This window comes from Neolamprologus brichardi, chromosome 10 (assembly GCF_056152115.1).
Source record: "Neolamprologus brichardi isolate AB-2024 chromosome 10, ASM5615211v1, whole genome shotgun sequence".
In the NCBI taxonomy this organism is placed as follows: Eukaryota; Metazoa; Chordata; class Actinopteri; order Cichliformes; family Cichlidae; genus Neolamprologus; species Neolamprologus brichardi.
Window position 1 is genome coordinate 30935205 of NC_142113.1, and position 25688 is coordinate 30960892.

Here is a 25688-nt window from a genome sequence, read left to right on the forward strand (position 1 = left end):
TTTTTGGTGCCCACTTGTAATATAAATTGTAGATAGGGGCAGGGTTTAATAAGAATATTTTCTTCTTCCTGCTCCTTTTCACACATGGTTGTAGAGCTTTTTGATAGAAAGTGTGGTTGGTTTGTTTGAATTGTTGTACCAAGTGTGAAATAAATAAATGAAATGAAATGTCATAGGTACATGTTAGTGTATGCCACTCTTTTTCAGGTTTCCTGTTTTCCTCTAATGACAAACGTCTCTGATACCCTATGATGCAATGCAATCTACACCACAAACTAATGTGTGCCTCCAAAGAAATGTAATTACATATGTCGAGATGTCAGCACAGCCCACAATGACCTGTTCTATTGCATACTGTGTACTCCTATGTATTTCCAGCAGCTTCTCCACAGGGGGATCAGTAAGAGAGTAGTAATCACTGCCTCAAAATAAGGACTCACAGGTGTCAGCAAATTCCTGGAGGGAGACTGAAAAGTATTGGAATGGGCATGAGGGAATGTGTAAAGAAAAGGAAAAGCTTGAGGGTCAAATATGTTAGCTGCTAAGAGGAAATAAAAAATGATCACAACAAAAACAGAGATCTATGTCCCAGCACTGTATCTCTTTCTTTCATGGCTGACACCATATATTTAATACCGGGGACATAACCACAAGGTCATTAACACATGTTTCATACACAAGCATAAATGCTGGCAACGACATTTTCGCTTTAGTTAGATTAAAAAGATTTTTATAAAGTTTCACTGCAGAAGTCTAAATCAGTCCTGAAGCAGCAGGGAGCTTGGATGAGATGGACGAACGCAATCGAATGTGAAAAGATATCTGGTGAGCAAAGTCCCAGTGCATTAAATTTTTAATCCAAGCTGCAGATGACATCTTACCTCCCCTACAAACCTTGACTGAAACACTTTCCTGTCCACTCAAACACATCCTGTCCAGCTGCCAAGAAGCCCTAGGGGAGGGTCACTACCGGTTGGACCATCACCAGATGCTAATGGCAATTGCTGGGACTCTTCTCAGCCATAATAATAATCAGGCCCCACTGTCTCCCCATAAAGTAGCTAATATTAGTCAAGGCAGGAGAAACTGAAACTCCAATCTTGAGCTGCCACTGGTTTTCTTTCCACTACAAAAGAATTGCAGAAAGTGACAGAGACCAAACAACTTATGCTTCTCCCACATATCACATCAACATCCCTGCAACCAGACATTGTAACTTTGTTAGTGGCTTCAAACAGCACGCCCTGATAAAATTAACTATGTGCAAGGAAGATTGTATAGCTGAGGTTTTTGAGAGGAAGCTGGACAAGTACCAGAGGCTTTTTGCCAAGTCAATGTTGGCAAGGATATTGCCATCCAGTGGAAGTAGACTGGAGAGGCTTCGCAGGTCGCTTTCTCTACAGTTTAAAGCTTGCAGAACATGAGTGGAACGCACAGAAGGTCAGTTATTAGGATTTCAACAGAGCATCAGAAAGAGCTTCCAGGTAGCCATGGATCAAGAGGGTAGAGCGATGACGCAGTTTTGCTGTAAGGCAATTCAAGGTTTTATCTTCTGTATTTTTCACTCATAATCATGCTTAGAGAGTTTTCAGATAATTTTTTATTCAGGTTTCTTTGACAGCCATTACTCTCTCTTATAATAATTTCACTTAATAATTCGAAGCTGCTTTTTCTCACAATAATACACACACTAATAACATGGACTGAACCACCACTCACAACCACTAGCACTTTATAGCCTCTGTAGAAATCATCCACATATCTCACTTATCTTAACTGCACTACTGTATAATTCTGTGTAAATAATCATTCTGTACATGCGATCATTTTTAATCCTACAACTGTTTATAACTTGCATAGTTCACATTTCTGTATAACTGGATATCTCAGATTTCTGTAAAGTTTTTCATATTTATATCCTGTTCATAGCTTGTACTCACTACAGCCTGTACATACTTATAGTTATAGAATATTCATAACATACTTCATACCGTGTACATTATAACATACCATAATAGACCCATTTCTGTAACAGACTTACATATCTATGTTATTGCTAATATATATTTGTCATATCATGGCTAAAGCACTTCTGGATGGATGCAAACTGCATTTCGTTGCCCTGTACCTGTGCATGTGCAATGACAATAAAGTTGAATTCTATTCTATTATATTTCTCTTTGACCATAGAGATTATTTTTGGACCAACAGACCTATCAAAACATGCCAAGATTCCCTTGAAGTAGTTTACCCAAGGTAGTTGCTAGAATGACATGAAAAGTTTTCTACTACATCTGTTTTTTTCCACTCAGTAGTCATTGAAAAATAGGAGAACAAGTGGATGACTAAACTCTAAAAGCAATTCTTTCAAGGTTGTAACAGTTGTTGCTTTAAAAGATATTTTTTAAAAAAGGTTGTACATTAGGGATTTTTATTGTGACAGTTCTTTTATCATATTATTGGAGGCAGTGTTAGCTAAAGGAAAACAACATTAAATACTGAGACTTCTCACAATGTTTTTTTTCCCCATCATGAATATTCTACAATATGGTATTCAGAGAAAGGTTACGACCATATTCAACACAATAGCAAAACAACTCCTGGAAACTTAGCTCCTTTGAAACTGCACTGTGACATGACCAAAGGAGATGAATGCATAAAACTTTACAATGCGTCAACAAATTCAGTGAGCATCCTGAAAAGTTCCACTTCAACTTTGTCTACGTAGGTGGAGATGGGTTGAGGTTTTAGTACAAGGACACACTCCTCTGCTACAAAGGAACATTCAAAGTTTATTAACCCATTATAACCGATTGGTTGTTTGGTTTTAGGTCAAAATAGCGTAAGTCATGAAGCAGTGGTGCAACTGAAAAATTACCAAAAGTTCCTGAAAGCATCAACTCTGTTTTTTCAATGATATTATGGACATTACGGTACTTTGTAACTAAAAACTGAAAAGCTATAAGCTGAAACTAGAACTACTGACAAACAGTGGGATGTGAGATCAGTTTCTTAAACATTAATATGTAAATTGTCATGACCATTGATGGGGAAACTCAGTTACACTCAATGTAATTCAGGTAGTTTTTTTTACATAAATGCAAGCAGGAAGAGTTGTTTTCTCATATTCCATCTTCATTCCTCTTGGAGATATGAGTTACATTTGTGGATACATTTTTTTATTATTATTCCCAATTTCCATGCTATCAAGTAAAGTCATTCAACACTGTATGTCACCTCTCCTTGTGAGCCAATTAGCCCTTTCCTTACAGGTTGTCTGTCATACAACCCTCCTCATCTCCATCTAAAAATCACACAGGCCATCAGGGGCGTCCCATCCAAATTTCCCTTTGGTCACTACCTCCTGCCTTCAAATGGGATTCTGTTCTAAAATGTTACATCACATCAGATTCCAGTTATCTACTGAAATGATATATTGGCAGATATTTTTACTTTAAAATAGTCTCTCCTATTGAAATGCTGCCAGATAATAACTTGCATTGATGCACATCCACTTAATCAGAACAGTGCGGCATGTGTAAAGATGATCGATATAGTCTGCATTTATATTCATCAAAAATCGATGTGTATCTGGAGATGGATGTCTCCTGTATATCTGATGAACTCTCCACGAAAGTTTCCTTTCACCTCTCTAACGATTTGAAACAACTCGGGCCTGTTATTTCTGACTGAAGTAATTATGCTCTCAAAAATGACTATGCAAATTATAAAGAGATATCATTTTTGCTTCACTTACAAAAACAAACATAAAAATAGAACCTAGCCCTAACAAATGCAATCTGTCTTTTTAGAAAGCCAAATGATGGGTCCAAGAATGAAAAGCAGAGGTGGGGTTTGGTGACTACAGTTGGATATAAAGACAGATTTAGGAGCTTTGTTGATTTGATCTAACAGCTCTACATTGTAATGCTTACATATAGCAGACATACTGTACATGCATTTCCTCTCTTTGTCTTCCATAGATTCTCTTCCTTGATCTGAGGAGAACGGAGGCAGCTCTTTGTTCTTCTCTGCATGTGTGTGTGTGTGAGAGAGAGAAAGAGGGAGAGAGAGAGACAAGTTACAGCTACTTTCCCTGCCATGTCTGGCCATAAATCCGTGAAATGACTTGGGCTCCACCAGCGGCATTCATCGCTCATGCTCAACCGCAAATGCTAAGCTGCAAGCGACATAATTCAACCTTTTACTGAGTGAAACCATCTTTACACAGAAGAGGTGAAACTGTTGAACTTTGTTACAGTTGGAGAATTGAATCGAATTCCAATGTTGAAATAATCGTGTCAGAATCCATCTGACTCAGTACTTCTAATGATAATGTAACTATATGGACTTCTTATGTTGATTAGCTTTTAGCCTTTAGCCACCACCCTTTGGTTACTTAGGTGTGGTTAATCCCAGACATGAGCCACGTGTGGACCTATTCTAGGTGAGTTTTTGTGCTCTGTTGTAGTCTAGTATTTGTTGTGGATTAGCATTGTCCTGATGAAATAAGCAAAGCTTATACTAAAGAAAAACAAAAATACCCCCCAAAAAAATCAGTGCCGACTGAGGGCCTGACGATCCCGGGCATCCGATTTTGATTTCTGGCCTTGACACTTGTGTGCAGATATTTCTCCAGATTCTCAGACTCTTTTGCATAAGTCTTCACAATTTTACATTGAAGGACATTATTCAGATATCCTTTAACATTGTTTGGGTGCGCATGCAGATTGGTGAACTTCTGCACATCTTTTCTTCAGAGAAAATCTGCCTGTCAAAGATGATCTTTTAGATTAATATTTATATGCTCTGCAAATTACTGCATTTTTTTTTAAATTTTAGTCACATTTTATACAATTACAACTATAAATTGGGATTTAACTTCCCACCAGAATAATCCACAGTAAAATCATATCAGTAAACTTTCATATTTCTTTAAATCTTCATACTGTACAACGTAGAAAGACGAAGAAATAAGGTGAAGGCAAGAGTGAAAATAGGGAGATAAAAAAGTGATCTTGTCAGCTCTGATCACAAAACACATTCACCTGTCCTCAACTGAAATCTGAAGAAATGTAAAAAATAGATATAAAAAAAATATATATATATTAAAAATTAAATTAAAAATAAGAAATTCAAGAAAGGAGAGACTGGAGGTTGGCTCCCTCACAATGGGTAAGGCCATATACAAGGAAGGGAACATATGCTTTAGCACAAAATCTGCTTCAGGGCAGAAATTAAGGGAATAAAAAGAAAATGAAGGTGCTGCCTCTTGATGTTTTCACTGCTATTTGATAGCAGGGGGTTATTTCATGGAAATTTACCTTTTCCTTGGAAGACAGTTAAGTTTTGGCAGTTTCAAAAAAGTGAAATTGTGAAAGTGAAAGTGCTTTTCTTCACCCTCACACCCAATTTCTAACCATACCACTGGAGCTCTTGTTGCTATGATACCTCTCCAACATAAATGCCACCTGACAAAAAGAAGTTATTGTGCCATGAAACAGATGGCAGCTAATGCTGGCGTTAGTGCACAACTCGTGAGAGTTGCTTGGAGGTCTTCTTTTATTCTTTATAACTCTAAATGGAAAAATTTCACAAACTGATTGTAACAGTGATAATAGTCCATAAGCTATTTTGATGTCATATGCTGTTTAGTGATTAGATTAGGGTGGACTATTGCAATTTATCAGTTTTCCTGACAATGCTGGAATGAGAATACTGAGGCTGGAATGAGATTATATTTGTTCTATGTTAGCCTCTATCTACTATAAAAGGCAGAATTAAAAATTAAACTGGTGAATGATGAGGCTCTGTCATATCTTGTAGTGCCTCATAGCAAAATGTTATCCCAATATCATTACTCAAAAAAGTAATTATTACATATATTACACAGAACACTTGTTTTAAAAGTAATACATTTGGGTATTTAATGACTCTCAGGATAAGCTAATTCATTATACTATTCACTAAATTACTTACTCTGTAAAATGACCTCAACAAACTGCCTTATAATTACCATTTAACAATATAAACCTATAAACACAAGTAAAAATCCTTATTCTAATGAGGACACATATATGATTTTTCTCAGTTTCTGTATTACACAAAACCGACAGCACAAAGCAAAGATGAAAACCAGCACAAAGAGACTTCAAAGCGATCACCACAGTGATTCTACTATGATCAGGTAGAAATGGAGCCTGCAGCCTGACTGCTCATCAGTTTGTTACTTGTTGAAGTTCAGTGTCTGGCTGTTGGGCTTCTCTCAGCATTCACTCAGCTTTGTCACTCTGGGTTCTTAGCTAGCTTAGCATGCTTTCTAGCTACCTTAGCATGTTTGTGATGGTGCTTACAGGGAACCGAAGTTGTGTAACTCTAACTGTTGTGCAACTGTTTGCATTCTCTTCTTTTTGTGCAATTAAAATAAAAGTAATGTTGATCTCCACGCTGTCCGGCTCTTAAGTCTAACATCACTTCTGGGTCCAAACTCCTCTTCAATTCCCAAACTCAAACACTACGCCATCACTGAGAGAGAGAAAAAAAACCCCTCTGAATTCTTTCATCTTTAATATATTGATCACTGTGGTTGCTCTACCAAGTGTAACAATAAGGTTTTAACATCCAGGCATCCATGGAAATTTATGAAATTTAACAATTTAGCTTATTAGTTTCCATCTAAAGATGATATACAACTTCTGACTGAGGGATTTGTGAAAACTAAAACATACAGCGCTGCTATCACTTTGGACATACATGAAGACAGAAAACTAAGCAACAGTGATGTTTGTAGGGTTACTGAAGTTAGGCTAGCTAATAATAAGGGTGTGTAAAGTGGTGGCGAGTTAGGATAGTATAATAAACACATTAGCATAGTGAAGCTAGAGGATGAATGCTAACTTTTTTGAGCTAGGATTAAATGCAATTGCATGGTTCGCATGGCAGGAAAAAGATGCTGAAAACACACCAAATTTCAGTCAGGAGAACTGAAATAGTCTATCCACAATACATTAATATACTGCTGCATGGTTTGAATTACATGCTATGACAAACTCCTGATCCTCAGCTTCATGTATCCTTTCAAATCATTGCTAGCCTCAGAGTGATTCCTTTCTGACCGGTTCAAATATTTGATGTCTGGCAAACCATGAGCAGATGGGCTGTAGTTACATTGTAGTTACAGTAAAGTTTTAAAAACTGGGCTTTAAAACATACTTCAAATGGATAGTGATGACAATAAAAACCAAGAGAGGCCAACAGTGATCATTGACTACTTTTAGGGGCTTGTTGAGATTAAATAGAACAAGATACAAGCGTTAAAACACGTTAAAAAGACAACATCCTTAATCCCTAATGAATGCAGTGTAGTTTGGCCCCAGAAGCAGGGATTTTACGTCTTCATTTAACAACTGGATTTTCCTCCTCTGATACACAAACTGAAATCAGCTGATTGTAGCCCAAGTGCAAGAACCAATAAGTGGGATTGAGAGGCAAGCAGGCTCACAATTCCAAGGAACTGGACTACTGGGAACTACTTGTTCTTGATTCCCATCCCTGGTCAAAAGTGAAAATAGAACCTTCAACTATCCATCCATCCATCCATCCATCCATTCGCTTCCGCTGATCCTTTTTCAGGGTCAGGGTTGTTTTGTGAAACCTTGGTTATTGACACAGCCTGAACTCTCTTAGGCAAACCTTTTTTGGTGTAGGGAGTCTTCAGGAATAGTTCTCCACGCTTTGAAAGACATTCCAAAGCTCTTCTTTGGATGTTGGCTGCCTTTTGTTTTAATGATCCCACATTGCTTCAATAATGTTAAATCCATGAATGACAGTGTGTATTTTTGTGCTGAAAGAATTGGTGTTACCAATCAGACGCCAATCAAATGCAAAAGCAAACAATACTTTTCTGCAATCATAGTTCCATTTTGATCCCCAAAACAACTGGTCCAAATGCAGCCATGTATCACATTAGAACCTGTGCTGTGGACACAGTTGTATCTCTCTCCTGACCTCCTCTAAGGAGGAAGATTTGAGCCAAGTTTCAAATTTGGACTCATTATTCCATAAGACATGTTGCCACTGATTTTCAGTCTAATTCTTGTGTAATATGGCATATCTCAGCCTTTCACATATATAAAATATGAGCTTTCCACTCATATTTGAAAACTGGCCAACGCAAAAGTGACTTGGAAGACTGTAAACAACTACAAACATCTGCAGCCGACTGATAAGAGCGCGATAATCTCATGTGGAAAATAAGGCTGAGGGAGATCCTTTAATGATTGCATTAATATAAACTGGGGGTCATTTCTATAATTACAACATGTGTAATCTTACACACCTTGCAGGCAAACTTCAAAGTGTTAAAAATAACTGCCGCCTCGTGTTTTTGCCTCAGGATAACTGTTACAAGAAATTCTGGTACAGACTGAAGTAACCACATTAGTATGACTGCAGGCTCTGTAGCTGCCGTTAAGCATAGAGAGGTAACTCGGCATCAACAGAACTCACCTGGAGGGTTTCATACCATCTGTTTGTGAGTGTGCATTTTATACATGCTTCATGCAGACTGATTGGCTACTATTTGGTGAATGAGAATTAGATCCCCTTGTATTTCCTATCAATTTTCAAAACAGGAAGCCCTCATAAAGCCGGAAAAAAAAGCTATAAGGATGAGTTAACGTTGCCTTTCTACATGTCTTAAAGTCATACTTGTGCTATATATGACCTCATTAAACCGGCTAAAAACCCTTAAAGTAGCTCAACCTAATTTTCATGAACTGCTACCAAAAATAATTTCAGTTTTTAGATAATTGTTATGATTATTTTTAAATGTGTATTATTACTAAAATTATCATTGTTAAGCAACAAGTGGACAGAGCTGAACTGTTTTATTCCTTCATTCAGATGAAAATTGGTGATCGGAGAATAACTTCCACATCCTTTCCTCCCACTCAACAAAATCATAAATTATGTATGTGTGTGTTGTTGTAGCCTATGACCCAAACGTGATGGGAAGGATTTGAACATCATTTTAACCTTGTTCAATAATTGCTTTTTTAATTTTACCACACTTAAGTCGGTGAATAAAACAAGCATATAAAAAGTGACAGATACTGAATTTAGAATATAAAGATAAAGTCACAGAGGGTTTGTTTTATAGTTGCCTCCAGGTGCTTTCCATCTAAATCTATCTTATTAGTACATGTCTAAGATCTGGATCTCACAATTAAACCAATGTAATCAGTATTACACTAACTGCACACATTGATTTGAATTTTTTGCAGGGACAAATACAGTTTAATTTTTGTTGAGGGTTAAAATGAGCAAACCTTGCATGGGGAGTTTGATGTGAACAGGTATCACACACCCCGGACGTTGATTTGGCTCACACTTTTCATTTTTTATTCGTTTATTTTGTTTGTGCCTTCTTTATGAACACTTTCTCTTATTTTTAAGTGTCATGTTTACCACACAAATCCTCAAACTTACTTGATACTCACTTTAACAATAATCAACTGACATTCATCCTTACACATGTGATTGCAAAACACCTGACGTGGGTATCATTGATTCATCCTCCATTTTTTCTATTTTTAGAGTTATTTTTGAGCTTCATAAAATTAATGTGTGAACCAGAAATTAATAACTACCTTATAAGTCTGAACCACACTTACTTCAGACTAAATGACTTTTCCTCTTCCTCCTCTCCATATTTTTTTAATACGAGGGTTTAAAGCTTGACACCGTTTTGTGTGTGCACAGAATCGGTCCAGGATTACTCTCTTTGACATTGTAACACTACTCAACCAGAAACCTGAAGCAACTGAAGTTCACTTTGGCCTCGTGCCTCTTAAGCCTTAATTGCTGCCAAACTCATTTCTTATCAAATGACGGTAGTGGTTAGAAGGAACGTCAGAGCAGACGGTCTGCAGAGGTTAAAACCCTTCCCCGTGGCTGTGTAATGTTTTCCCATCAATCCTGATGACATGAGCGCTCACACCAATCCCATTTTTTTCCCTTCACAAAACTAAATTTTTTTGCTTCCCACCTGTCAGGTTGTGTGAGGGGAATGATATAGGACACATTTAAGGTCTTAGCTATACTATGTTTTGTATGCATCTATTACATCTTTTAGTTCAAAGTTTACTTCACTGGATTGTTATAAGTAAATTTGAAATTAAAAACCAATTTACAAGGGTTTGCATGGAGTTTGCATGTTCTCCCCGTGTTTGCGTGGGTTCCCTCCGGGTACTCCGGCTTCCTCCCACCGTCCAAAGACATGCAGCTTGTGGGGATAGGTTAATTGATTAATCCAAATTGTCACTAGGTGTGAATGTGCGAATGAATGTGAGTGCGAATGGTTGTCTGTCCCTGTGTGTTAGCCCTGCGACAGACTGGCGACCTGTCCAGGGTGTACCCCGCCTCTCACCCTATGACAGCTGGGATAGGCTCCAGCGCCCCCCGCGACCCTGAAAAGGATAAGCGGAAGCGAATGGATGGATGGATGGAATTTACAAGGGCTTCTAAGAGACAGTCTTAATGTACTGCTTCACCAATTCACAAAAAAATCTTATCATATCTGTTTTTCTGAGTAGCTGTATCAAAACGAAACACCAGTATGGTTTTTATTGTTTAGCCATATATGTTTTGGAACACAACTTCAACATGTATCAAAACAAATGGATACTGATCCATCAGTAGCGTTATACACAATGGAGTTTTTACAGCTGTAACATTGATTAGCCAGACTACACCAAAAATAAATAAATAAAAACACAGGGCCTTGACAGAGGACCTTGTGGAGGGTCTTGTGGGTAGCTTGAACCTGCACATGGAGTGATTCCGTTTTCTGTTTGCTTTTTGGATGTTCAGCTGCTCTGGCTTCTTAAGTTACAAGGAAACAGCGCAATCACAAATATGTGTGTTGCATTATATATGAGGACATCTTGATTTTGTTTGAAAAAACATGTTCCTGCCAAACTGAAATTAGAACTACTGATGATTTTGAATGGTTCTAATTATGTGTCATCTTTTGGAAAACTCGAAGGCTTGAAATCCACTCAACATTTAATTTACCTATACAAATATTTGAGCACAATAACACTTTTGAGTGAAATGACTTAAGCATCCAGAAAAGTGAACATTGAAATCGTTATTGTTTCCACACCACTTGGCAGCAGCAGGAGGAGGGGTTTAGTCTCGCAGCTCTGATGGGTGGTAACCTTTAAATGAGTCTGAGGCAGCAGAACATCTCATTACCGTGGAGACGAGAGGTAAACACATCCTTCGACGAAGGACCGTGACAAAGAGCGCTAATTAACAAGGAGTTAAACACTTTAAAAGGCCTGATGAAAGAGTGAGAGGAAACACACAGAAATGCGTACACACACACACACACACACACACACACACACACACACACAGACACCTTAATCTATGCGATGATAAGCAGAACACATTTACCGCAAATAGCTGTTGAAGAAACATTCAAAGCCAAATGTATACTGCTAATCCTGTGCCAATTATAATTTTAAATGAAGACATTCTATAAGAATGTAATCACAATCATGCGTTAACCTTATGTTGTACGGGTGAACCGATTTTCATTAGGAACAGGAACTATTTGGTATTTGCTGGGAACGACATCAATGCATAACTGAGGTAGAGTTATGACGGTAGAACAAATACCAAAACACTGTTTGGTTGATCTTTAAGATGGAGTGTCTTGCTCAAGGAAGCTGTTTTGCAGCCTTAAAATATTCAGGATATTATCTGATAAATATGTGAAAACATAACATTTCAGACAGTTGCAAAGTTTGAAGGATATCGTGATCTCTAACCATCTCATCTAACCAGCATCTTTATCATCTGGCCTTTCAAAGAAGACGAGTTGGTGTGCACACTCTGACCAAAAGTACAGAATAGTTATAAGAAAGTATCTGTTACATATAGTCTAGAAAAAGGAACTGGGGACTCGATACTCCCATTCACGTGTTAAAAAGGTGACAGATTGTATGTAAACTCCCAAGTTCCATGTTTCATTCCCATGCAGACAAGTAAGATTGAGGGTAGGCTTTTTAGCAGATTAGCAGCTTTTACAGACATCTTTTCATAGACAGATTTTTCTCTTCAGTTCTAGCAATATTGCCGGGTTTTCTATTATTTTTTCCATGTGGCACCAGGCAGGTTTCTAGAGAAAATGAAACCTTCATTAAAATACTGCATTTATATATTTACTCTATTTATCTTTCCAGAGGTATCCAATCTGTCGCAGGGCAAGATATCTTTGTCTCATATTACATTTGATTGATGATCTGAAACATGTTACGTGTGAGATAATATGTAAGAAACAAAGTCAGAAAGAGGGCAAATCCTTTCCCACAGCACGGTATATCTGGCTTTTACAGCTTAGTGTTCTTTGTAACCTTTCAGAGTTTAGAGAAGCTCTCACTGTACCTTTGTCACTGAAGTCATCCACCAGTATGACCTCTGTGATGAGCTGCGGGGGAGAGCGGTTGAGCACACTGTGAACAGTCCTTAGCAGAGATGACCAGCCCTCATTGTGGAAAGGGATGATGATACTGGTGTTGGGAAGCTTTTCTGCATACAGCTTCTGTCTGCAGCTAGACACACACGTACACAGACAAAATAGAAATAGATGTAGCACACTTGCAAACAGATATATAAACACAGCGTATTCAAGAAAGGACAAGAGCATCTTATTCATATCCTGCATACTGCCTGGAATCATTCTCACACTTGTCTCTTCAGTACATCTCAGGTCACAAAGAACATGTATATATATCAGCACTCAAATGAATGTGTATGGGCATGGTGAGCAGATGGCAGCTCTACTCATTTCACTGAAATACAGGTGCAATTTTCTCTGAAAGCTCAATTCAATTCCCTTTCTATCATCTGCTATTACGGAGACAATTGCATTTGTTCACCTCTTAGTAAGAAGAAAGCAAAGAACAGCAGAAAACAATTTCAAGGACTGCTTTCCAATACTCTCCGGACATAGTAGTGGTGGACAAGCAGACGAAGACGACCACAGTGATAGACGTAGCAATACCGAAATACAGCAACATCAGGAAGAAGGAACACGAAAAGCTGGAAAAGTCCCAAGGGCTCAGAGAAGAGCTCGAGAAGATGTGGAGGGCGAAGGTAACAGTGGTCCCAGTGGTATCAAAGCACTCAATGGAGTGACCGCAAAGCTAGACGAGTGGCTCCAGCAGATCCCAGGAACAACATCCGAGACCTCTTTTATGGTTGAATGTCCCTTAGTAAGGAGGCAAGTTTTGTCCAAAACCAGACATTTTTGCTAGCCATCAACAAGCTGGCATAATTCTGTCTGAATATTCGGCCACTCTTCTTTTCAGAATTGGTAGATTATTTAAATTTGAGGTTGGAGCTTTGAGAAGAGCATTCTAGAAGTGTAATGCTAGCCTGCAAGAATTTGAAGGTAGTCCTTTATTATTCCATTTATGCAATGTACCAGCACTACTGGCAACTAAAATGAGCCCCTTAGCATCATGCTATAACCACCATGCTTGACAGCGGTTACAGTGCTCTCAGGATTGAAAGACTCACATTTACTCCTCCAAACATATCTTCTCACTGGGGCTAAATAACTTAATTTTTTATCTCATCTCATGGCATGTCTCATGACTGTGAAACATTTCTTCAGAAGGCATTTGGCTTGTCAATGTGGGAAGCTGGACATTTCAGTCAAGCTTGAAGGTGTTGATTTTACTGTATGTCTTCTTTCTCTCGCCTTTCCTGTTAAAAGGGAGTTTTTTCCTTCTTACTAGAGCCAAAGTGCTTGCTCATAGGTGGTCATATGATTGTTGGGTTTTTCTGTGTGTGTATTATTGTAGGGTCTACCTTATAATATAAAGCACATTGAGGCGACTGAGGTTGTGATTTGGTGAAGTACAAATAAAACTGAAATTGAACATTCTGAAGCAGGAGCTTCTTTCTTGGTCTGCACTCTCTCAGTCCATAGTGGTCTAAAACTTGTGTCACAGTTTGCCGAGGCAAACTGCGTGGAGTTTGAAGAGTGGACCCAGCTGCAGACATTCTAAAACTCAAACTTAACTGATGATGAGCTGTTTATTAAGGCAGACAGAACAGTACAAAATAAAAGGGCAAAAACAATGCAAACTAAGCAATAATCTAAACTGGGTAAACTAGAAAGGAAGCACAAACTATGAAAAACCTGTCAAACAGAAAAACAAACAAAACTCTAAACATGGCAATGATGATGAGCATATATATATGAAAACCTGAACGCAGGACTTGGCATGGGAACGACACAGATGATCCGACAAAGACTGAATGAGAAGGCACAGACTAAATACACACAGGAGGCTAATGAGAGAAGTGGGAACACATGGGAGACAGCTGACACACATGAACATAACGACGTCACAGTGGAAGAGTAAAACTAAACACTATGAACACAAGATCTCTTCAAAATAAAACAGGAAACATGAGACGCAGACATGACAACGTAAGACACAGACATGAAACACATGAAGGGCAAGGGAGACTTAACAGGGGTTGGAAGACACAAGGGGAATCTAATAACAAAGAACTAGAAAAACTAATGAGCTTAATTATATAAACATCAAAACTCAAAACACTGGGTGATAAGACCCAGGATCGTGACAACTTGCTTCATTGTGGATAGTGACCCTAGTGTTTCAGCAGCTTCTAGCTTAGCATAGGCTTGAGCTTTGGTGGTTCCTGGGTTGTTCCTGAACATCCTAATTTTCTTTTATCTGAGGGTGACAATTCGCTGACACATCCACATAACCTGTAACCTGTACTCATCAGTTGTTTGAACTGATGAGCTTGGAATCAGTTGTTTAAAAATGTCTTGAAAAGACCTTCCAACCTCGTGTAAATTCACAATTCTCCTTCTTAGATCTTCACCGAGTTCCTTATGCTCTATCATTGTTCGAAATATTAATCAATCCAGTGAGAACTATCAAACAAGTCCTTCTCATGCTTTCAAAGACAAATTAGTTTTCATGGTCATGATCATGATCACTAAGGGGATGTTAATAGGCTTTGGCCTCATCAAAAACTAGAGATGGCACGATACCACTTTTTTGTGTCCGATACCGATACCGATATCATAAATTTGGATATCTGCCGATACCGATATGAATCCGATATAGTGTGTTTTTTAATCAACAAAAATGTTTTTGTAATATCTTGCTGCTTTTTGTATAAGTTCATACTCAAGTTAAAAAACAACAACACTAAAGCTATTCTTTTATACCTGTATGTAAAAAAAAAAAAAACAACAAAAAAAAAACAACACACTGCACCCAAAATATTTCATAGATCAGCAACACTGATCAATCTAATAAAGTTAAACCTGCACCATCCTTCCTATTCTGGTATTTTAAAGAGTACTTAGCAGAAATATTAAGCAACCTAACTAATAGGGTTGCAAACTCCCAGCAAAAGAAAATAGGGAACCACCCTCTTCCTCATGATGCTTAATCAATGTAATCAACTTTAATTTGATGCAGGGTGAAAAAAATTCACAGAAATAAATTATTTTTCAAGAATAATTAAATAGATTCAACATCTTTCTTCAACAGAATTGCAGAATTCACAGATGGTACTTTCCCAAAGGAAAAAGTACTACAGCTTACTAGGGTATATTAGACTTAACAGTTACTATATACAGTAATGGACTTCTATACATTTACATCAGATTAAAACTTTGGGTGTAAGATTCAGATAATTATTAAATAATTAAAAGCTAGATATTTAAATTGAGAATAAGAAAGAAAAGTATGTCTTTGTGCCCCCTTTTCCCTGTTCATGCCCTATCGGCCCCCCTGGCTACACTTTGCTAGATCCACCCCTGCACAGTTACGTCAGCTGCGTAGAAAAAGATCCTGGTGTAGAAAGTAATATTAAATAAATTCTAACAACAGCTTATCAAGCTTAAACGTGCTGCTGTTATTCAGCCGCTGGTTTCCTCTTTCTGGTGCAAAGTGGGCCAAAAACAAAGAAGAGAGACGGACTCGCGACAGAAAAGCCGATCAGCTGATCATTAAGCAGTTTCACGATTGAAGTAGCAGAGGGAGGAAGAGAGAGAGGCAGTTGCCCTATATATCGGTTGTTAAGCTTAACGCGGGAATGCTTTACAAACATTCAGAGATGAACTTACACACTTGCTTTACTTCTATCTGAGATAACTTCCTCGGAGATAAAATGTTTGCTAGCAGGCTACAAATACACGCAGCCGCTCTATCACGTGACCACACTGCTCCGACGTGCTACGGTTATGAGCCGAGTTACGCCGTGTCGCAAGTTTTTTGAGGTGCTTTTTTGATATTTAATGGATCGGATTACATTTTTTTATTTCTCTCCGATATCCGATCCAGTAATTTAGGTCAGTATCGGACCGATACCGATACGTAATATCGGATCGGTCCATCTCTATCAAAAACACTGTAGAACTTTCAGCACTATTTAATCAAACATTGAAGTGAAATAAAAGTGTCTAAATTCTTTTACATTTAACAGAAAAATGAGACATCAGTCTATATTGTTACAAAACTAATCTTAATTTTGATTTTTTTTTTTCTTTTGGAATACTTTAACTGCCGAGTTTAACAGGTTTTAGTCTTTGAAAGAAAAGGGAAACAAAAGACCTAAAGTCATATCATGTGGAACACACAGTATGAATAGGGAAAAACAAGGCTGTGTTCCACTGCCTGTCAGTTAATTTTACCAGCCTTGTTTAGTCAATGAAACAGAAGCATTAAGAACTAGAAACCTTTCCTTTAACATACCAAGCAGTGACTGTGCAAGCACAATAGTTAGGCACTGTGACAGAAACTCTTTAAGTTAGTTACATCTAATAGATTGTGTTGAAGCCGGAGCCTCACAAAAGTGACTGGCTGAGCGAATCTGACTATATTCACATGTTTATTTTGTGTTCTTCTTCTTCTTTTTTTGACAGAGAAACTTCAAAGTAAATTTCATGTCTCTGCTGTTAAACTTCATCCATCCAATAAGAGCTTCTTTCATCAGCTCAGATTTACAAACATAGAAAATTTGGTCTGCCGTTGGTCTTCAGGAGGTATTATGGACTTTACATCAGATAGATTGTAGTGTTATATTCATTTTTTCACATTTATTTTCATGATGTTTTAAAAGTGCAACCATCATTTTAAATCAATTGTTTTTGAAGCTTTTTAGTTAAAGCAAATGATCTAATCTTTAATTGAGAGTTGTATAAAAAAGGTTACAAATTTGTTCTCATCATGTATGTTTACATGGTTGTCATGTGATCAAAGAGAATAAACTGGGGCTAGGATGACAGCTTTGTGACATTTTCTAAAGCAAAGACCTTCAGATATGCTGCTAAATACATAATAATACTTAATTACTCGTGTCAGGAATGTCACCGACACGTTCCTCCTGTAACAGGGACAGTTATCAGCTGGCAACATGTGCTCTGACGATGGGCTGCAGCTACCATCTCGTGCATCTTAGCATCGCAGCAAGAGGCAGGACCCCTGCAGAGGTGTTAATCATAAGAGGACAGTTATATTCCTGCTCTGACAGAGAGAAAGCGTAAGTGTGTAGTGAACTGTGTCAGTCGATCAATGTCTGTGTTGAACATCAGCCTGCGTGTTATTCATTCAAATAAGAACACTGGGAGACAGGCAGGCTGACTGATCGACAGGCAGCTGGCCGACGAATCTTAACAAACCTTGTCCAATTCCACAAGGGGATGGAGCGAGTGTGTGCTTCAATTAAATCTTTTCAGTGTGCAGAAATCGAATGTGTCAGTCTCAGGTCTGGGACTGGGTGACTCTGGGGCAGTGACAACACACCAATCACTAAGAGGCAGACGGTGCCTATAGGGCAGACCAGGTGGAGGGGTTGGGTACAGGTGTGTCTGTCTGATTGGTCACACAGGAGAGATGAATGATGGCAGCCAGTTGGAGCAACAAAGTGAGACTTTGATATTAGATAAAATGAATATTGATAAAGTTTACCTTTATGTACAGAATCTGAATATCGCAAAATATTTTTAAAAATTGCAATAATATCGTATCGTACGTTAAGTATTGTGATAATATCGTATCGAGGGATGTATGGTGATTCCCACCTCTACTAATAATTCAATTACAGCCTCACGAAACCAAGACGACTGCAGCAGCTGTCATGTAAACACCTGAAGTTTTTATGACCTCCCTAAATCTAAACACACTTCAAACATAGTGATTCATAGGTATGAAAGTAAGTGTGAATAGTATCAGACTAAATGTGGTCGCTCAGAATACAGAATAAGTACCTGTGTAAGGTGTACCTTTACTCATTCTTTCTTTGAATGCAGATCCACACCAGTTGGATTTGGAAATAAATAAAGTGCATACTTGCATAAGAAATGAGCTTACTATGCGGGGATGTTTTGTGATGATAGATTCACATTTAGTATAAGCAGGCAAACACAGGTCATCACAAGAAATGTAGCAGGTCAAGGAAAGAACGGCTTCTACAAACACTAAAAGAAAGAAACAGTCCTTGCGGAAAGCAGCTTTGAAAGCTTCCTTTCAAAGCTGCTTTCCACATGAAGGAGGAGGAAGGGTCAAGAGTCAGTGGAAAGTTCTCGTCAGGTAAAAGAAAAGCTGTGATTAAAGGTCTTTCACAATGCCAGTCTATGCTTGAAGGAAGCACACAGTTCACACGAGTCTGGACAGGTTCTTGTTTCTTTCTCTCTCTTTTTGTAATTCCACTTTTTTCTTGGTGTAGCAAAGCCCCAGAAGTAATCCCTGACAAACACTAAACCAAACATGCTCCCTGTGACCTGCTGTTCCTGAGAAGATGAATTGATTCTTTGGGCTTTATTAAATAGGTCAAAATGTTGGCTTCTTATAAACACTTCTGGCGAGACACCAGTTCAAATAATCCATGCTGTGGCATCTGTCATATCTAATCGTAGACATGCATGTCAGTAACACATAATCATTTTCAGGCTCCTCTTGGACTTGAAGGCATAAAAAATGGAGGAAAAAACACAGTCTGTTCAAAATTGTTCTTCATTTTCAAAAGTTTCATTGTAGATTTGATACAAGAGGCCCACAAGGTGAGTAATGAGGGCACACATGCTGATTTAACTCTGAACAATTTAGCCTTCAATTCTAAAATAAAATATTTCTTGCTTTTGCTTATTTTCAGAACCCAGTCTAAAAGAAATGGACATTCATGGAAAAAACAACATTTGAATGGAGAGGATGACTACATCAGAAATCCAAAGTGTTCAATAAAAACTCAGAAGATTAGATTTCTGGCTTTGGAGTGCATCCATTTACCTGAAGTGCACACAGACACACACAGACACGCAACTCACTTTTCATGGCGGATGTCAGGGAGAGAGCGGTTGAGAGAGATTCGGTCGCTGACATAAATGTTGAAGCCGTTTTCCCTGTAGGCTTGGTCGACTCTGTCATTTTCTGTCAGAGGGAACGGCTTCCCCTGCTCACCGTTACCTGTCAAATAAAGAGAGAAAAAAAAACCACATTACAAACGAAAACAGATTGTTTTTTTTAATAATTTTTGTTTCTAAGAAAAATGAGAGCTACATATGAGGGTATTCGTTTAAAATTTCGATAGAACAGTAGCAGTATAATGTCCTCGTAAGTGGATATCAGGCCCTTGTAGAGCAAAATTGAGTATTTTGGTCTAAATAACCCAAAATGTGATGTCCACATATGTGGACACCAGGTCCTAGGAGGTTAAAATATCATGCACAGTTGCCATAAAAAGGGGAGATTTTTTCTAACAATCAAAATCACCTTTTATAAGATCTAACTAGGCTGTAAACATGTTTATTTCTGCTTTCAAGTTCAGCATTTTAATATGTGGTTCTCTAAGACTGGACTTACTTTTGCAGCTAGCCTCAAGTGGTCGTTTAAGTACTTGCAAAATTGAAGTTGTCAAGGTTTATATTTGAAGAATATACATCACTATAGGATTGAGATCTATAAGGTCTATTTATTAATATACATGAATATAGGTACACAACTCTGGAAGATATTCTTAATAGATAACCAGAACTGAGTTATGTTTCTTTGGCTTTAAAGGAGTTTTTTCCCTGTTACTTGGTTATTCAAATCATTTGAATAACTAATATATATATATATATATATATATATATATATATATATATATATATAGATATAGATATAGATATATATATATATATAGATATAGATATATATATATATATAGATATATATATATATATCTATATATATATATATTTTTTTTTTTTTTTTTTTTTTTTTTTGTGTTATTCAAATAATTTGACCAACAACACTTGATTTTCTAGCTTGTAACAATAATGTCTGTTTATGTCAGTGTTATCATTTAGGTTGTTGGACAACTAGGACAAACAAGTATACATTTGTGTATTAAAGAAAGTAGATTGCTTTTACCTTCATGTCTAATATTACAGTGTTTAACACTTTGCAAAGTATTAAAACTTGAACTAAATTTTTAATATTGATGGGAAGACAGCAAGATGTGCTAAACCTTAAGCCCACACAAAGAACCTAGCAGCTACATTTAAAAAATGATTTGGTACAAGTGAATTCAGAATTACAGTCATCAAAATATAAATAAATGGTAAGCATAATCATTGCATTCGTCTTAGCCTGAAATATACTCAAACCAGACTCAGCAATCCTGCATAATTAAAAACATACATGAGAAATATTCTGCAGTGTCTATTCGTATCTTTCTGCAGAAAAGACTTTCTTGCATTTTGGGGACTAAAGTGGCAGAACTACCTAAATAAAACTGTAGAAATTATCTGCCATCCAAACATAAAGAAATGTACAGTATTTGCTGAATGTCATCTGTACAGCAGTGATAAGGTTTACTATATCATATTCACCATATTATATGCCCAAGGCATAATGTTTGCAAAGTAAACAAAAGAAGAAAGAGAACATCGGCACCAAAGTCAAACATTCAACATTCACTGAGATCCAACAGTATCTACAGTCATACTGCATTAGGCTTTCCATCTACTCCTCGTCAAGTTTGAAAAAATAGTTTTAAGTTGTTTGGAGAGAAAGGAGTTTGGATTGCTTCAATTCAATTTAAATTCATGGTAGAAATGGGGATGCCATTTGTTCTGTTGCACCTTTCCTAATTAATGAGTTAATTCGTACTGATGATGTTAGCACCTTGAGTGAAGTGAGTGAAGAAGCACGTAGCAGTAACTCTAACTTGCTGAATCATTTCCAGACGTGGACACTCTCCTCATATTTCATTGTTTATAATTTAAAGAATTTCCAAAGTAGGAGAAAATGCATATTTTTGCCTTGTGTGTTCCCACATAATAGTCTTCAATTTGAATATATTTAGTTCATGGCTGTTGTGTTAACAAGGTGGAACGAGCTGTCAATATCGGCTAATCAGTTAATTGTTTAGAGTATGAAACATCAAGTGTTTGTACAGTAACTATATAATACAGACATTCAGCACATAGTTCAGATGTTTGACATGAACACATGTGTGCCTAATCGTATTCTGTAATCTTTATCGATGCACAAACATTGTGAAGCTTAAGCTCATATCAAAAGTGCATCAAATTACACTGTGCTGCTTGTTTCATTAGCCACTTATCAATGCTCTCCACAAAAACATACACACAGGCGCACAGAGGCTCTATAGTCAGAGAAGAGCAACAAATTAAACTGAACTGCCTTGTTCCATTAGGCAGAAATGATCTGTCTATATTCCTGAAGGTAACAACTGTGGAAAATAACTCCTCACTTTAATGGCTCATTTCAGCGATAAACTCTCTTCTACCTAATTCTCTACTTTTCCCGGTTATTAGAAAGATCTTTGAAATTGGGATTTCTAGCCTTCCTCAGGCAACTACAAACCACACAGAGACAAATTATTTTTTAATATTTTTTGGGGGGTTGTTTTGTGTGGTTTTTCTGGCATCAGATTTATCGCTTTCATTATTTTCATTATGTTAGCAAATACAGTCACTCAGCTGATCATGGGTCTGCGCTAAGGAGAGGAAGCAAAAAGAAGAAATAGATGGAAGAAAATTGGAAGTGTATTATTCTCTGTTTTAATATTGGTCTTTATTTATTGAGATTTTACATATGAGCTGAAAGAAAAAGAGCGTGAATGAGTGAGTTGAATACAATAATGTCAACCATTGATTGCAAACACTCTGAAGGGTTTCCATTGTATAAGAAGCTTTAATGTAAGGCTGGGCGATATGGCCTAAAATTCATATCGCGATATAATTTGAAGCACATGCGGTAATGATATATATCACGATATATTCTTTTCTTCTGTATAACATATTTTCCACACTATAAGGCACACTTAAAACCCTTTAATTTTCTCAAAAATCAAGAGTGTGCCTTATGTATGAATTCTGGTTGTGCTTACTGACCTTGAACCGATTTCTGCAGAAATCTGTTAAAAAAATGTTTTAGTACAACTTTGGTAAGCCACACTGCTTGATGGATTGTCAGAGCATTACGGCTGCCGTAGTGAGGAGCTTCGCGGACTAATCTGGGTCCAAAACTCCATCCACTTCAGGTCCCAAAGTCAAACGAATACTGAGAGTTAAAAATGGTCTAAATTCTTTCATCTTTAATTAAATCATCAGCGTTGCTGCTTTACCAGGTGTAACAAATACGTTTAACATTCATGCATCCATGAAAACAGAATTTATTACATTTAACGGAGTTAGAAGTTAACAGGAAGTTAGCTCGCTAGCTTCATTGATGGGGTTCATTGATGTTGCTTGCCGAACAAGGCGCATGAAAGGTTTGAAAATCATCTGTTGGATCTCTTCTTAGGGTACAGTAGATCCAAGGACTTTAAGATCTTTTGGTCATGTTCAAGAGTTATGGGAAGGTGGAGCATGAGATGTAGTGTCAGCAATAACACAGGCGCTGTAGTGGTGTTTAAGATTATAGGAGAGTTGAGCTGAAAAGCAAAGCTTTAAACTATATGTAGTCATGAGCTATGGTTAGTGGCCAAAACAATGATATCCAGGATCTCAAATTTCCTCTTTAAGACATCTGGGCTAAGCCTTAGAAATAGTGTGAAGAGTTCAGACACCAAGAGAGAGTAAAGTTGGTTCAGCCTGAACCAACTGAGATCTAATCTAATCACCTCCTGAGCACCTTCCTGTGAAGGTTTTCTGGGGATACCTAGCTGAGAGAAAATCTAAGGTAGACCCAGAACTCACCGAGGGGATTATTTATCTCATCTAGCCTGAGAGCATCTCAAGCATCCTCCAGGAGGGACTGAAAATCCCTGATGGGAAGAAGGATATCTGCAAACCTTTCTTAGCCTGCAATTTCATACCCGACTTTGCATAAACTGAAGAAGAAAAAAAAAAAAAAAACAGATATAATTCATCTTTTCTTGATCAAAATGTAAGTTGAAGCACCACATGTCTGTAGGCCAACCAGCTCGAATGAATCACACACACTTGATAATAGGGATGCTGTGCTTTTCTGAGGGACGAACTTAACTGATCTAGCTCCCACGTTTTTCTTTTCATGCCCATATTATACATCAGATTGCACCTTTATGTCATTCTTTCCTTAAAAATATGAAAGTGCAAGGATTTTCTATTCATTAAAGCTTCAGAATGTATAGACATTTTTCCTCAGTGTTAGAACCTTTGGCTTATCAAAAATGGCATGTATGAGCTTTAAGCTTGTAGACTAGATGTTTGAAGGTAAACCAGATGCATCTGAGATGTTAGGATGCTTACATTTGTTTTTATTATCAATCCTGTTTTCTCCAAGCTGTTGAAGAGCATCACTGTCTATTGAGAAAATTAATGACTCATTAAATCTTTTAACAAGGGTACCTGAAAAAGCTGAACTCACTTTGCATATTTCTAATTTCTCTATGTGCTTTTCATGTGGTGCTTCAAACAAGGCTCAAACAACTGATTTTCTTCCATAATAACTACAATGTAATTCTATAAAAAGATTTCAAAAGGGATGATAATCTATGTTTCCCACTCGAGGTCTTGTTGTACAAGATTAACTGTGTTTAATAATGAACTCAGAACAGCACTTAGAGCATTGATTCGCACTGGTTCTGAGAATGAGTGAGAAATCCACTTCGAGGGAATTAAGAGAAAAGCAGCACAACTTTAGAGCTTTAGTGTACACGTGTGTGTGGCCTTCTGCTAAAACAGAGCAGATGTTCTGAAAAACAGCAGCATCAGCAAAAAGTTTGTACCTACCCATGCGTGCAGCATCTCTCCTTATTGCCTCGTAGTCGTGCCAGTCGAGCCGCCGCACACCGTCAAGTCCCACCTGAGTGACCTTACGCAGCTGGTTCAACCACTGCAGTGGAACAGAAAACATAAAAGCCTTTAAGACTTGCATCTCAGCTAAACTTACCATGTGGATGTCACGTTTTTATCACATACAAATGGCTCCAATGATGGATCTTTCCTCAAAATCATTACACAAGTATTCCAAATGAACGTCATTCAAGAAAGCTTGCTGAAGCATATTATTGTTGCCATTATGTTGATATGTTTCCATAGAAAACCGAGTGCTTTCTTAAATACAGGCGCAGTGCAACTGATATTAGAGGAAGAGTGGAAAGGATGTTCACTGTGTTGGATGTTAAACAGTAATATTGGGATCAAAAACTGCTTAAATACAATATATGGTTAATTCACGCTTTTTATATCTCGCCAGCCTTCCTGTTGTCTTTCCTTCTTAAAGCATGCTGCTGACAGCTGGGGCTTTATAAAAAGAGGAGGGGGGGGGGGTGTGCTTTTTATTTGTATAACACAGAAAATGACATTCAGTTTTCCTGTCATCACACACGCACACACTCTTATCACCATAAGCCATTATTTTCTACACAGAATTAAAATGCAAAAAAACAGCCATTTACAAAATTCTTCCCGCTTTAGAAATGACTTCTCAGTGTCTCGAGATATTACAGGATCACAGCACAATGGTTAATCAATTAGCTCCGTGGGAGGATGCAATTAGTGAATTGTTGTTAATACAAATGATAAGTCTGACTGCATGGAGTATTATTAACTAGGCTGTTAGCTGATACCACAGCAGAGTCAGACAAACAACGATGATGAATGTACAGCTGTTCTTTTATTGCCCCTTTGCTCTGCTGCTCAGTGTTGACACAGTCAGCCAATCAGCCAATATCCTCTGTATTTCAGTAAGTATACTTTAATAATTTATCCCGAAAATGTAATATAGTATGCAATTTTACAACATCATTTTCAAACAAAGTATATAATCACAGTGGATGGACCAATTTAGACAAAAGCCCAGATGATTACAAAGGTCATGACTAAATATGACTCTCTGACCCCGAATACATGTTTGATCATCTTTAATGCCAGAGTCAGATTGTTAGGAAAAAAAAAAATTACAGTTACCAAAATCATTATGATTCATGCTCTTGGCGCTGGGAACCTGATTAGGAGTTGAACTTGGCCGGCTGTGAGACAGGGGAAAAATCGGGTTGTCTACTAATTGAAAGGCCAGTGGTTTGAGTCCTGGCTTCTACAGCTTACTTATCAAAGTGTCCTTGGGCGAGGTACTGAAAGCTAAAGACTGCCCTTAATACAATATTCTATGAATTGAGTG

The 25688-nt window shown here is 37.6% G+C and overlaps 1 protein-coding gene across 1 annotated transcript in view; it reads right to left on the reverse strand.

Moving 5' to 3' along the window:
* LOC102777993 (polypeptide N-acetylgalactosaminyltransferase 10-like) overlaps nt 1-25688 on the reverse strand; it is a 101930-nt gene that overhangs the window by 52355 nt on the left and 23887 nt on the right. Inside the window, exons 2-4 of the mRNA XM_006785139.3 lie at nt 24299-24401; nt 19397-19535; nt 12457-12623 (exon numbers count right to left, since the gene is read on the reverse strand). Of these exons, the coding sequence (XP_006785202.1) occupies nt 12457-12623; nt 19397-19535; nt 24299-24401 (409 nt within the window). The remainder of the gene's footprint in view (nt 1-12456; nt 12624-19396; nt 19536-24298; nt 24402-25688) is intronic.